Raw genomic sequence first — 14673 nt, forward strand, 5'->3', positions numbered from 1 at the left:
CATGCTTCACTCCCTTTGTTTTATGCTTAGTTTTCATTACTTTTTTTCAAGGAAATGTAGATATTTGAATGGTTCATAGGTAAAAAGCAAAAACATGTTCCCCAGATCATGAGTAAGAACAAGAGTAAGAAGGATTTGTATTTAATCAGTTTTTTCTCTGTGACAAAGAGTGTCTACCACTCCTAATGTAATGAAACTGGAGCTGAGTTATAATGGTAAGTGCTGTCTCCAGTAAAATGAGCTATAGTACAGACTTTCTATGTGTCTGAAAAATAAACATGTGGGAGGTAATGAGGGAAATAAATATGAGCTCTTCTGTTCCTTGTTTTTTATGAATTTCCCATCCCAAGTTGGGGCCTTGTGAAATGCCTGTATTGACCTCAGTTTCCTTTTGAAGTTTGCAGTTTTCAACAAGCTGAAGGAAAACACCGTGATGAGGTGTTCTGAGGATTTTCTGATTTTGTTTTCTTCTTTCAATGCTCTAGTCTCGTATCCAGACTTTCTCTTTTCAATGGACATCTGGGAATGTGAAGTGTAAGAAGGGAAGTTGTAATGAACTGGCTTGAGTTTCAGCATACCAGGCACAAGTGGTATACAGTCTTAAGAACTGGGAGCAGTCATCTGTAATATGGCTAGAACCCTAAAAAATAATATCATTGGAATTAATGAAAACATGCTTTACTTGACTATCAAAGGAGAGTGGACTTGTTTTTGAGTAAACGTAACTGAATAATGTATCCAAAATTAAGGTAAATCAAAAAATTCAGTACTGTTGTCTGCACTAATATGTTGTGAGCATTAGTATTATAAAAAAAGAGGATTGGAATGAAAGAAATGTATTGTACTGTTTCCCCAGAATGTTCTCCAACAGTTGCTGTGTAAGGATTTTCTGGGCCAGAGGACAACATGTATCTCCTTAATTATGAGACCTTTTTCTTTTATCACTTTATTGTTTAAATGTATGTAATTGTGCAATTTAGAATAGAACTTTAAACTTTTACATTTGACTTGGCAAAGAGGGATATTTGTCCTTCCATAAAGAATAGCAGGCATCTTCAGAATTATAAAATTTAAAAACTGAACTTTGCAGAAGAAAAAGCTTTATCAGCATTCTGTTACATGTATTGGCACTAATAAAATATATGAGTGTATTTGAGATAACTGCATATCTAAAAGTCATTCAGAAAACTTTTTTTTTGGTGTGTTTAGAAAAAAGATGAAGAATCTTTGGGAGGAATATATATCTCGTCTTCTGCCAAGCAGTGGCATGAGTGACTGCCCTTGTTTGTTCCAATAAAGTCAAGATGATGAGGTGGAGTCTGTAGTGACTGGTAGAGTCTGAGGGTTTTTTTGGTTTTTTTTGTTTTCCACCTAGTGTGATTTCTCTAGTATTGAGGCAGAGAATCTGGTTGAAGACTGCAGTCAAGCAGTAAGAGTTCCACCTTCCAAGGAAAAGGACTGTACTTTCCGATTGCACGGAAGACTAAAAGCTTCTGTCTGTGTGAGCACTCTAATTTAGTCTGTGAGAGTGGAAGACAAGCCTATGCTAAGTCAACCTGGGAACGGAGGTTGTTCATACACCTCATGTCCCTGAGGTTACTTTATTGTACCTTATCATGGCAGACTGAAATAGCTTGATGTCCAGGAACTTGGATAGTCTGAACAAAAATGAATATACAGTGGGGAATGGGTGGGTATTTAGGTTCACTGGATTTGGTCAGGCTGTTGATGTGTTCACATTGATCGACAGAAAAAGTGTTTGTTTTTCAGTACCACAGTTCAGGAGGATACTCGAGGTGTTTACAGTTAGTCACTGATACCAGCTTTGGTATACTTCAGTTTATGAAGGTTTTTGAAGGGGAAAACTCTTGCCTGGGATTTTTGTCCTGTCTTTATAGATGCTTGTCTTGCTAGTCAATGAAGGGGAAAGTTACTGTGTACAGATAATGAGGTGTATATGGTTCCTTGGGAACTGTCAGAGTTTTGGGGTCATAGTTTCACTTGTATGCAATAAAAATGAGGAATAGCTATAACAGGGTTATATTCTAGCTTACATACTAAGTAAAATCATACTTTCATACACATTTTTAAGGGAAATAATAGGCCTCATTCAAGGCTTATTTTTGTCCTGGTCATATCTACTGTAACACTGCACAAAAAAATCCCTACTACTAATAATGGCTTTTGTAGAGGGTGTGATACTGAACTACTTAGACCCTGTATTTGATCCAGCATCAATTCCTCATTTCCTGTGTATGATGATTTAGGAATGGTACTCTCAAATTTAGTACTCTCACTAAAAAGAAAACCACCAGCTGCTCCCCTCTCCTCCACTGGGAGACATAAGGCAGAGATCACAGGTGAAGTTAAGAGCAGTTTACTGGGAGCAGCAGTGGGATAAGAAAACAAGCAGTAACAGCAACAATGCTAAAAACAATAATGTGCAAAGAGAGGGTGATTTACATGCAAAATGTTCACCCCAGCCCAGGACACTGAAAAACTATGGTAAACAGCTCTTGTGCCTGACAGGCAGTCCCTGTGACTGGAAAGGAGCACCCTTCTTGGAAGCGAGAGTGCCTTTTCCCCAGCCCCTGGAAGTGACATAAAGTGGTACTGAGGAACAACTGTGTCTTGGCCATGTCCTCTGGGCACAATGCAGGGCAGCCCAGAACTCCTGGATCAAGTACTCTGGTGGGCTCAGCCTACCCAGCAGCTGTGACTGCAGGCACCTGAGTGCCACTGCACCTGGCTGCTGTAAAAAATAATTAACTGTCCTGGACACAACTAGGACACTTGCGCATTTCCGTAAAGACCTATTTTTGGGGATGAAGTCTTTCCATCTGTTTGGAAAAGTGATAACTAGGTGTGTCCAAGGGGTAATTTTGTGGAAAAGATGACAATCTTGGTAAGATTGGGCTAATTTGCAGTTGTTTGGAGGGAGTGGGGAGCAGCAGGATTTTCTAGCTTGACTTAGGTTCTCTGTTAGCTCTTATGAGTTCTACCCTATGGGAACTTAACTGGGGTGAATTATCAAAGCTTTCTGAGTTGCAGAGAAGCACTTGACAACTAATACAAAGGTTTTGTCTGGTTGAAAAACTCTACAGGGTGCTGGTGTCCAGTCACTGTCAGTGGGACTTCTGTGAGGGGAGACTGGGGATGCCCAGTGCTGGACACAGCCAGTTCTAGCCCACTCCAGCCCACCCACTGCGGGGCACAGCTGAGCCCACAGCTGAGGCAGGGGCACCCTAGGGAGAACTTCTTTAAGAATGGTCTGATACTTGTTTGTAGTAAGGTAGCAAGAGAGAATGTAGCTGCCCAAACAACTGACATACTTGGAGATGTAAAGTTGGTAATGGCATGGTGTAGATACTTTTCCCTACTCAGTGCACAAAGCTGAGTTACATGCCATGGATCTCTGTGTGGGGAACACAAATAGGAGACAGTTTCAAAACATTGATTCTGTATTCTTGATTTGCCTTAAAGAGAAATGTTTACTCTTTTGGGGGGCATTGTAAATGACCTTTAGATGTTGGGGCTTTTTTTTTGTAAAATAAAACTTCAGAAATGGGATTCATGATGTTTAACTAGTAGAAGGGAAGCATGCTTTAATAGCTCTAGTATCTGTTTACTTTTGTTAATTGAAAAACCCTCTTTATGCCACAGTTTTATAAGCTCAGCCATTTTCTTTGCAGCAGTGTTTGACTTTAGTACCAATCCATCTCTTCTTGGCCAAAGGAGATTCTGGCCCCAGACTGCAAAAATCCAAATGTAGATATGGTAAGAGTTGGGTTTGACACACTTGCACAGGATTAGCAAAGACTAATTCTTGATTTATGAGCTTGCAATCTTCTTAAAGATGCATCGGGTGTGAATAAATATGTAATTTGGAGACTCCCATTTAAAGAGGTGAAATTAAAAAAAATAGTCTTGAGTCATCATTTGTTTCCATAGAAGGAGTTGTAAATGTTCTTCCTTGTAGGACTGTTACAGATGGTCCCTCAAATTCTGTTATGTGTAACTATTTTATCTGGAAGGTTATTATCCCAATATAGCTACTGCTTATATGATTAAAAGATCTGAATTTTCAAAACTGTTGTAAATTAAGTTTAATGTTTTCCTGATCATCTTTGTTTCACACAAAACCTAAATAAAAATGGAAAAAAAAGGGGAAACTTGAAATCCTTCAGAAAGGAATAACTTAAACATTTATACATCCTTATAATTTTAAACTCTCATTTTAGCCCTTCAGCAGTTGTCAACCTGGATGGGAGCAGAGGGGGGAAGTCAATGCAGGTACTGCTAGTTCAATGAATTGGCATCATCTGCATGGAAAAGATCTGCTGAAGAGTTATTCCATGTCAATTTTTAATGGATTTTTTCCAAATCACATAGTTGGTCTTCATCTTTCTGTATTATTTATTTCCCTTTATCATCCCTCAAAGTGAGTATTATGAGTACTGGAAACTTTCTGGCTCATTCAAGAAAAAGACAGTATTAGTCTACTATGTTTTCAAAACAAATTTGTTCCCTCATGATGAAAACAACGGTGGTGTTTTCACAAGTACTTTGTTTTTGAAGTAGGCTGTCTGAGAAGTGTCAATGCATAGTTAAATTCTGCATTAGAGGTATAGAACTAATTCTCGTTAGGGATCTATCAGATGCAACCCTATTTTAAATATTTAGGAATTAGTCCAACCATAGTTGCGTGTAGCTGCATCTTGGTGATTGACTTGGATCATCTGGAATCTCCTAACAAGTTTGTGTTGTAAGAGGCTGATTGTGTCCACCTGCCAGAAATGTTTTTATTGTATATAATTTTAACAGCTTGCTCTGTCCATTGAAGAGACACATTGCCTCCAAGAAAGGAAGGCTAGCTCTGTGTCTCTGCTGACTTACAGAGCTGGCTGTGTATTAAAAAACCCAACGAAACAGCAACAAACAACCAAAATGCCCAACAATACAAAGTTTAAGAAACTTCACACTGAGCCATCTAAAACTACATTGCAACATCTGGAGACACCCTAAAATCCTGGCCTTCTGGAAAGGCTGTTTTCTCACTGTGGTTGATCTGTATGATTGTCACTACTTTTCGCAGAAATGTGGTCGGGTTTTATGTGAATGGATCAGAGATGTGTCTCTGTTGTGTCTTATCTGGTGAACAAATGGTGTTTCTACTGCTACTCTTGCAGGTACTTCTAAATACCTTTCAAAGGAGAAAGAAATCATAGGAAAACAGACTACTACCATCACCACACATAGTTTCCTATGCAATGAAATAGTTGGAAAGCTGGTCCTTGGCACTTCCCCTCCTGCCCCAGAAAGAAGTAGAGCAGGAAGAGGAGATGAGCCCTCTGGGGCAGACACTGCTGAGGCTTAGTCAAGTGTGACTTTCAAACTCCCTTTACCTTTGCACCCTTCAGAGAAGCGTAGGCTGTGACTAAACAGTGTGCAAATGGGAAACCACAGTTTTGTGATTCTTTTTCTGTTGCTTGTGTCACTTCCTAATAAGCTTTTATCCATCCATCCATCCATCCATCCATCCATCCATCCATCCATCCATCCATCCATCCATCCATCCATCCATCCATCCATCCATCCATCCATCCATCCATCTTTTGTGAAGCAGTTCTTAAAGAAATAGTGTCTGCTCATGCTGAATGGGGAAAAATGTTTAGAATCTCTCTTAAAATGTCAGTGTAAGTGGAAGCTTCTTCTGAAGATAGGGGAGAAGATTTGCCTGATGAAATAGAACAAAAGTGCTTCTGTTGTAAAGAACTAACCCACAGAGTATTTGTTTATTTGTAGATGCTAAGAAATCTGGTGCAGTTCTGTTGGTCATTGGATAATTTCAGTGTTCCACACCTGACTGTCTGTAACGACTTTTGAGATCATTTATTGCTGTAGCTGGGAAAACATTTGAGAAAATCTGTAGTGAGCCCACTATTGAGCCAGATGCTTTGGATTTTCTGTTTTGTAGGTGATGATGGTACAGTTACATCTCCAAGAAGAATTTACACAGTGGATCTTCCTCCGGAGGGTTATGTTGCAGTTACTCCAAATGCTCTTAGTAATGCAGTTTCTGAAAACTCTGGCAGTAGTGCTGACTCAACAGGTAAGTTTGTGAGGTTGTTACTGGGATGAATTTTTCAGAAGGGAAACTTCTTAGCAGCTCTTATCAAGTAGATTCAGACTGCAACAATAAAGTATTTAAACCATTGCTGCCAGTGGGTGTCACTGTTTTGCAACATAAGCAGAATGAGGCTGTACATCCCTATGGGTTCATTTCCATTGTTTGGGGTTTCTAGACTAGATACAGCATTTGGTGATAGCCATGCAGTGCCACAGATCTTCCTGAAGTTATGTAGAACCTAACTGAGGACAAAGTCTTTAGCTCCTCCCACTCAAGTGACATGTATATTTATATTATGCCCACTGTCATATTATTTTTAAGGATAAATGTTAGATAAAACTGTTTTACTAAGTCTACCCTTGATGTTCTGTGGAATTGGGTAAAGGCTAAACAGCCTTTCAAATTTACCTCTCTTAGAACAGGTATTTATCATTGGAGTTGTTAGGGGGAAGGTATCTACCCTTTCATGTTGAAAGGCTTTCTGATGAGAAACTGTGACCATATAATTTCAGAAACAATATTTGATGTTGTCAAAGGATACAAGAGAAGCAGCACAGAATCTGTGAAGTGGATTCTAAGCTGACCTCAGTTAAATACATGGTTTTCTGAATGACTTTGCCAGAATTCAGTTGATTCTGTCTGTCTTTAGAAAGAAGTCCTAAGCTTAGACAAGACAAATGAGTATAGTTTTTTCAATTGCTGTATTCCTGTGGATATATGTTTGTCCAAAATTGTATAACACTGTCATTGGCTGCCAGGGATGTTCCATAGCAAAGAACATACCCAGGTAAGGCAACTGAAGTAAAACACCTGATAGCAGCAGTTACTAAACTACAGTATCAATTTCAGCCTGGAGATTGCCTTAAATGCAAGGAAAACGTGAGATATAACTTTCAGATATAGAAAGGCAAATTCTGCTTGTCTTTGCAAACAATACCCACAGGGGTGAATTTTGAGCTTGGAAATTTGGTCTACAGTCTTCTCTGAGCTCCAGTCAGAATCTGAATACAAGTAAAGCTACCAAAGTAGTTAAAGGGACTGAAGCAAAACACAGTGTGACTGAGGGCATATCAAGAGTTTCTTCGTTGGTGTACAGTGGTTTAAAGACCATTTTTGAGTGACAAAGAAGTAGCTTTATCAGAGTAACATAAGAGTAGATCTTGATAGTTTTTGGATTATGAATGAAAAGATGTTCTAATTTAGAGCTGCTAGGTTGTGCTCTTCTCAGTTAGTTAGGTTAATGTTTGGAATTCAGAAGCTTTTTCTAGGTTACCTTTAACTTTGTTTAGTTGCAGAACTGTCTTTGGACAGTTCACTGGGTTTCTCTTTCCCAGCATGTCAAATTCAAGCTGCTTATTCTGATTTTGACGCACCTTTTCTCTCCTTCTGTGCCATATAATTTGTGTTTATTATTTCATGTCCTTTGAGATATTAGAGGAATGCTTCTTCCTCTCTGTGTTTTGTTGATAAGACTAAATGAAGTCTTATAATAATTTGTAGGTAAATTCAGTTTTATACAGGGACTTAAGTTGCTTTTAAATAAAATACTAGCATACATATTGAACACTGCTGCAACCGAGATATAACCTTATTAAGGCATTAGCATGGAACTTTTGTGGCAAATTTACTTAGCTGCAGTTTAAAATCTGTGAATAAATCAGATTATGTGTGGTGCATATTAGATGTTGCAGTGATATTATAAATAATTAGATGTTAGGTACATTGCAAAGCAGTTAAGCAGAACAGAATTTAGGATTGAGTTAGGTTGTCTCTTTTTAGAGTCATATAAATACCTGCCTGGTTTTACAGTGGATAAAGTATTGAACAATGGTTTTATTTGCTCAGTTTTTAGATTTAATATTTTAGTTTAGTATTTCAAAACAAATTTACTCGACATGATAGCAGTAGAGTTCTGATGTTGCTTAGTGACAGTATTGACTGCTGTATGGAGAATGCTATTAGCTGATCCCAGTTTCACTGTTCAGGATAAGTAAGTTTTGGGTTTTAGCCACTTCTTAAACAGTTAACAAAGGATCTGGAATTCTGGGAGATTTAGTTTTGAATTGGTTTGTTATTTGCTTTGGACTTTGTCATAGAGTCAAGAAAATATAAGTTTGAAGGGAAGGTTTTTAATCTGTGGCTCCTTTTGCAAGGTTTGACTATACATGTTATTCTTACCAGGTATTTGCCTAATTATTTTTTCAAAACCTCCTTACAGGGGGATTTTTCTTATATTCCCTTTTTTACTTGTTCTAGCGTTTCACTACCCTTTAATGCTATATCTTTCTTGCTACAGTTTAGACCCTTAATTGTTTTGTCTAAGTAAGGACTGCAGAATTGGAGGTCTGTGCTAATCTTGCAAAGGTGAGGGGATGTGATTCACTTTAGTTGTGTATGTCATTTAAGCATACACATAAAATCTATTGCAGGATGAAGTCTGTGATTTCAGGCAATCCTCATAAAATGTTAAAGGAACATCTTAAGCAATCACACCATGGATTACTTAGTTTGCTCACCTAGATTTAGTTGTTAGATCTTTTTTGAAGGGATAAAGGAAAGCTCTACCTTTGACACTGAAGGAAAAAGAGGGTGCATGCATGACTGTATGTATGAATATTTTATATATATAAAATAGATCTGTTATGTTTAGAATTGTCCCAGCTATTCCCAAAGGACCAGTTCCATAAGGTGAAGTTTAGATTTGGTGTAGGCATTGTTCTAATCCTGATACTATCTATATGATATATTTTGTATGGCTACCAGTAATCTTCCACTGTGTTCCCTAAAAATGTGGGCATGTTGTTTATGTACTGGGTAAGAAAAGGTTCCTGTGTTATCCTTTTATAGCTCAGAACTAAGGGGAATTAATAATGTGGAAATTCAACAAAAACAAATTTGACTCAAAAATTAATTTCATTGTTTATCACTTTTCTCATGAAAATAATATGACTATTTTATGATTTAAATTTTTCAGTTATGCATCACTGTGATTTGCGGTGTCCTCCCAATAAATTAAGAAAACCAAATATGAGTCTATCTGAATTAATATAACAAGATCATCAAGAGGAATAGATGTGCCATGGCTGACATGTCATTGTGGTAAATTAGTCTGTAGAAGACTGAAATATTAAGTCATTAAAATATGTATTTCAACATCAACTCTTTCTGAGAAATGGTTTAAAAGTTGAAGTTAATTAAAATTATAAAATAAAGTAATTTCTTGTCAGCTCTAAAATATGTTTGGGTTTTGCCATTATTATTGTTGTTTAAACTGCTAGTTCCATTATGGTTGATGCTGTCAGGATGAAATTAATGATGTCCAGAAGACCTTCTGAACAAAAGGGGAGAAGAAAATTCAGGTAGTCTCTTATGTGTCTGTAGTATCTTGATTCACTTAAAGGCAGCCATTTCAGGAAGACTTAATGGTGCTTAAGCTTATGTTTGTTTTTAAGGAGATGCTATTATGAATCATATGTTGACTACTTACATTGTTGGCAAGCGGTTGGGAATATGATACGTCACAGAACTGATACACTCAGCACACCATGGGAGCAATGTGTTTTAAGCAGCTAGTCAGCAGCAAACTTTTCTCACTGAGAGGTACCACCGTTGTGAAACTCCAACATTATGAATCTTTTTGTAGCCTTCAGACCAGAGGAATCATTAGATCACTGAACTTAATCTTCTGTACCTGTTAAAGAGGTCTTACCCATGTTGAGCTCAGCACTTTGTATTTAGAAGAAACCAAACCGAAAAAAGCTATTCACATTTCAAAAATGTCACAAAGGTTCCCCTACTTTCTAGTGTTAACAGTTAATTGGTCTCACTCTATTTAGTAAAAACAAAAAAAAATTTGAGAATTGCATTTTCTGCCTTCCTCCATTGAAGTGAAGGGCCTCCATTAAGCAGTATTTTCTTCCCGCAAAGAAGCACAGTAATCAAGTCACCATTAATCTTTTTGATTAAACAGTTTCACATGTGCATTGCTCTAAGATAATTACTTCAATCCTCAAGTCACATTTGTAGTTATTTTAGGTATCACCCTTTTCACACCATCTTTTTAAGAATATAAATTCTACTACTGCATGTAGTATTTGTGTTTCTTTACCCTTGAAGAAACTAATAGTGTATCAATGTTTTAGATATGTTTTCAAATTAATCAGAGGGTGTAATAGTAGACAACAATTACAAGAAACAGTTTATTAAAAAGTTCTTTGGCTTTAATTCTACATAATTTCATTCATGTATGCAGTTATCTCAGTAATATTACAATAAATATTGTTTGTGTAGGGCTTCTTAAGTGTAAATCAAAATGTTTAACAGTACTCAGTGTTAGTTTAAATAAAAGAGTTCAGGGAAGAGCTCAACATGAAATAAACTCAACTTCTCTTGAAAGCAAAGGAGTTTAAGAACACTTACAGTTGCTTTTCTGAATCTTATACCTGAGAGAAAAAGCTATGAAAAAACCTCCTGCAAATCAGGTTGTCTTATAGTGCCTTCTGTCAGCTGCTCCTGCATTGGCTGTCCAGAATCTTGTGGTAAATTCTGTGAGAATACCCAAGGCTTATAACAAGAATAATTGAGGGAAATGTTTCAGAGTAAAGATTCTGCATTTGCAAACTAAAAATAATAAAATTTGTTCCTGTTTTGTTAATTTTTTAATAGAATAACAAACCTATTAAAGAATTCTTATGAACAAAAAGCCTAATTCATTACTTCATTAAATATGCCTGAATAATGAAAGATGCTACAGTACAGCTCTTATTATAGTAGCCAGTGTGTTGCTACACAGGTGCACCAAATAGTATTTCAAATCATAGCATAAGTAAGTGAATGGGATTGCTAAACAGATGTGTAGATTCTTTTACAATTTGCTGAAAAAAAAGTTTTACTGTTCTGCTTTCAGCTGCTTTTATAACTCTTACTTTGAGGTTTGCTTCTCTTTCCTTCTTTTGTTAGATTTGTTAGCATGGGTCTTTCCTTTTCTATTAAAGGTGGTATAGACTTGCAGGTTGAAAACTTACTTGTGAAAGACTTATTACTTTAAAAAGTTGGTTTCAATAATTCAGTAAGGAAAGAGCAGTGATTATATGGTAGTTTGGGCTCTATTGTATTTCTAATAGTTAGGCTAAGTATTTTTTCTTTTTTTTTTCCTTTTTCTTTTTCTTTTTTTTTTTTAATTGATTAATTCCCTTAATTAATTTTAGGTGTTCTGATTTTAATTCTCTGCCAGTTTGGATGTCACTGTGTAGTATTAAAACAATATATCTTTGTATGATAAAATTATAGGTGAAAACATTCTGTAGGGTAGCTTTGTCCTTGCAGAAATCAGTGTATCACTCCCAGTTTGTGAATGGGAGATTTTTCTGAGCCATCAAGAGCTTCAGGAATTCTTGTGTAGGCATTATCAGAAAGCAAGCTGTAGCAACCTGACACCTCTGTTGAAGCTGTTGTTATAAGCTTTTTCAAAATGTTATGGTGTTTAGAGATTAATCAATAACTTGGAAGGAGAGATGTCTGTGAGATTAAGGAACTTTCTTCTCTACAGCCTGTTTCTTCTTCAGCTTAAGTGCACTTGACATTTTGGAATCAGTTACAGTGAAAGATGCCACAAACAAATAGGACAGGTATAGCTGATGAATTCTGTACGTCAGATGTCTTTTCCTTCAATATCCTCTTGGCAGACCTTGTATTTGTTGATAGATGCAATGACATTCCTTAATACATAAGATCACCACCGCTTTCTTTCTGAAATTGAATAAGATTAAATAACGATTTTTATTTTCAGAGTTCAGATAAAATATTTAATTATTTGTTAAATCTGACTTAACTGTTAGAAAAACCAAAAGTCTAGATCCAGTAATGTTCCTATGTACACTGACATGGTTATGGGTTGATTGCATCACTGGAATTATATTAAAAGTTAAGAAAGGCCTTAATCAGCTTCTCTAATACAGCTGTGGAAAATTTTTGATTAAGAGAATTTTTGAATAAGAGAAGATTTCCTTTTTAAAGTGACACCTGATTTATGAGTTGTCAGGAATTCTAGTAATATGTTTAACTTTTGTAATACTTAATTTTAAGGAATTAAGCTTTAAAGGAATTAAAGTAAGCTTTAAAGAAGATGCTTACTGATGTACTGGCAGTACAAAAGCTGACTAGTGTGATGCCATGTTCTTGGAACTATTTCTGGTGTACTGAATGAGATACAAGTTATAAACATTTAAGGTGTAGCTTGGGCAGGCACTTAGGAAAACATCTCCAGACTACCAGTGTCCTGGAGCGGTGTTACAGGCAGTTCTGTGCTCTGTCAAGCAGCCAGCTAGAATGGAGTAATCACTTCCCTTCATTTCATAGCAAACAAGTCTGAACCTCCTGAAGGAGAGTCTAGAATTTACCAAGAAAGTCAGTTCTGTCCACTGAGGGTTTCAAACTGGGCTACCAGTTGAAGCTGTAAGGATGACTCACTAATTTAGGTTTATATACGATGTAGAAACCAGTCATTTCTGGCTACCACTATCTGTAACTATTTACATCTTCTAAATGCCTCTATATTCACAAGCATATGGGACTATTGCAGACTGCATGGTACAAATAATGAGTTTCTAATGTCACTGAATTTCTTCTTCTTTCTAATGTCAGTATTTCTTGGGATAGTTTCTGACATTAAGATGTTGGTAGACCTCATCAAACAAACAATACAACAAAACAAACACCACACTCCCACCCCAAACTCCTAAAAAACCCTCTGGAAAGATGGTTTTGAAAGCCAGATTGCTAAGAATTCTACCCCAGATATTTAGCTCAAATTTGTGTGTGGTGCTAGGAAAGAGTATAAATACTGAAAATGTATAAAGGGAAAAATAATACATGATAATGTAATACACTAGTAATGTTTTTATTTTGCCATGGCTGCATGCTAGTGGCTTATTGAAGATCCTTGATTTATATTTTTGTAACTGTAAATAAAGTACATGTTTAGATGCTGCATTCTGGATACTTTTGAAAAAGCCTCAAGTATTTCAATAACAAAAATTTACCTTCAAAATAAGCTTTCATTACTATATGTTGCTGTAGTCCAGAAAACAACATACCCCTAATCCTAGTGTAGTGGGTTGATGCTAGCTGGATGCCAGACACCCACCAAAGCCACTCACTCCCCTCTGCAGCTGGATGGGGAGAGAAAATTTAACAAAGTGTTCACGAGTTGAGATAAGGACCAGGAGAGATCACTCACCGCATATTGTCATGGGCAAAACAGGGTTGAATTTGAGATGTGAAGTTCACAAACTTCCCCAGTGTGAATCCATCTCACAAGCAACAGCTCTCTGAACTGCTGCAATATGAATCCATCCCATGGGCCACAGCTCCCCTCAAACTGCTGTAGCATGGGTCACTCTTCCACAGAGTGCAATCCTTCAAGGACAGGCTGCTCCCAGCTCTGGTGCCTGAAGCACCTCCTCCCCTCCTTCTGCACTGACCTCAGTGTCTGCAGAGTTGTTCTGCCCACATGTTCTCATCCCACTCTTACTTGTCCCCAATCACACCTGTGCAACAACTTTTTTGTTTTAATTTCTTCTTAACTAGATTATCACAGAGACATGACCACCATTTCTGATCAACCATCAGAATGGCTCCATGTCCATCTTTGGAGCCACCAGGTATTGGCTCTGCTGGACACTGAGGAACCTCCTGACAGCTTCTCATGGAAGCCACCCCTGTATCCTACCCCCACCACCAAAATCGTGGCCATGCAGAACCAAATACACCTAGTTTAAGCCTTTCCATTTTAACAAAATAAAGAGAACGCTGGGCTGGATCCCAGAGGAGAGATGCATGCTTAAGCAGAGTAAGAATTCACCAACAAGTGCATGTTTAATGTTGACTCTGGTCATTTCCTTCACTTCCTGTGGTAGTTCTTTGACCTTCAGCTTTTCTTATTCCTTTTTGCTACAATTGGTGTCTCATATGGAATTTCTTCTTGTTACATGTCCGTAAGTCTGAAAGTAATTTCATTAAAGTAGGTTCTGTAGTCAGGTGACAGCATGCATAACAGGAGGAGAGGGAATTAGGGCCATTATCTCTGACTTTTGCTTTCTGGCTTTTTGTTTTATTTCAAATTACAGTGATGACAAATATTTTTGTTGAGCATCCTGTCCTATAATAGAGGAGTCTCAGAGAAAGAAGAGGCACTGTGGCTTTCTATTTTCTCCTCTTTCCCTACTGAACATAATTTTTCCTTTCTTGCTCCCTACCAGCTGAGTCACTTCACCCCTTTCAGCTGGAGCATGCTCCCCCTTCTCCTCCCTTGCAGCTGTGTTACAGGCTTCTGTTGTCATAGTGACAGTAAGGCACTGATGGGCAAGGAGAATAGAGAGCTGCATCAACAAGCTCTTTAGATCCCAGCAAAAAAGCCAACACTGTTATAATTGCTGCCTCACTTGAGCAGACATCCAACACTTTGGAAATCTGACACAGCTTGACTACTTACACCACGTTGTTTCATAATAAAAACATGATCAAGACCTAAGCTTTTGTAGTTT

General features: G+C 37.4%; 1 protein-coding gene across 1 annotated transcript in view; it reads left to right on the forward strand.

Annotated features, from left to right (window-relative positions):
* Positions 1-14673, forward strand: part of ERICH1 (glutamate rich 1) — a 67507-nt gene that overhangs the window by 23599 nt on the left and 29235 nt on the right. Inside the window, exon 3 of the mRNA XM_033055819.2 lies at positions 5978-6112. Coding sequence (XP_032911710.1) covers positions 5978-6112 — 135 coding nt within the window. The remainder of the gene's footprint in view (positions 1-5977; positions 6113-14673) is intronic.

The sequence above is a fragment of the Catharus ustulatus genome, chromosome 3 (assembly GCF_009819885.2).
Source record: "Catharus ustulatus isolate bCatUst1 chromosome 3, bCatUst1.pri.v2, whole genome shotgun sequence".
Lineage (NCBI taxonomy): Eukaryota > Metazoa > Chordata > Aves > Passeriformes > Turdidae > Catharus > Catharus ustulatus.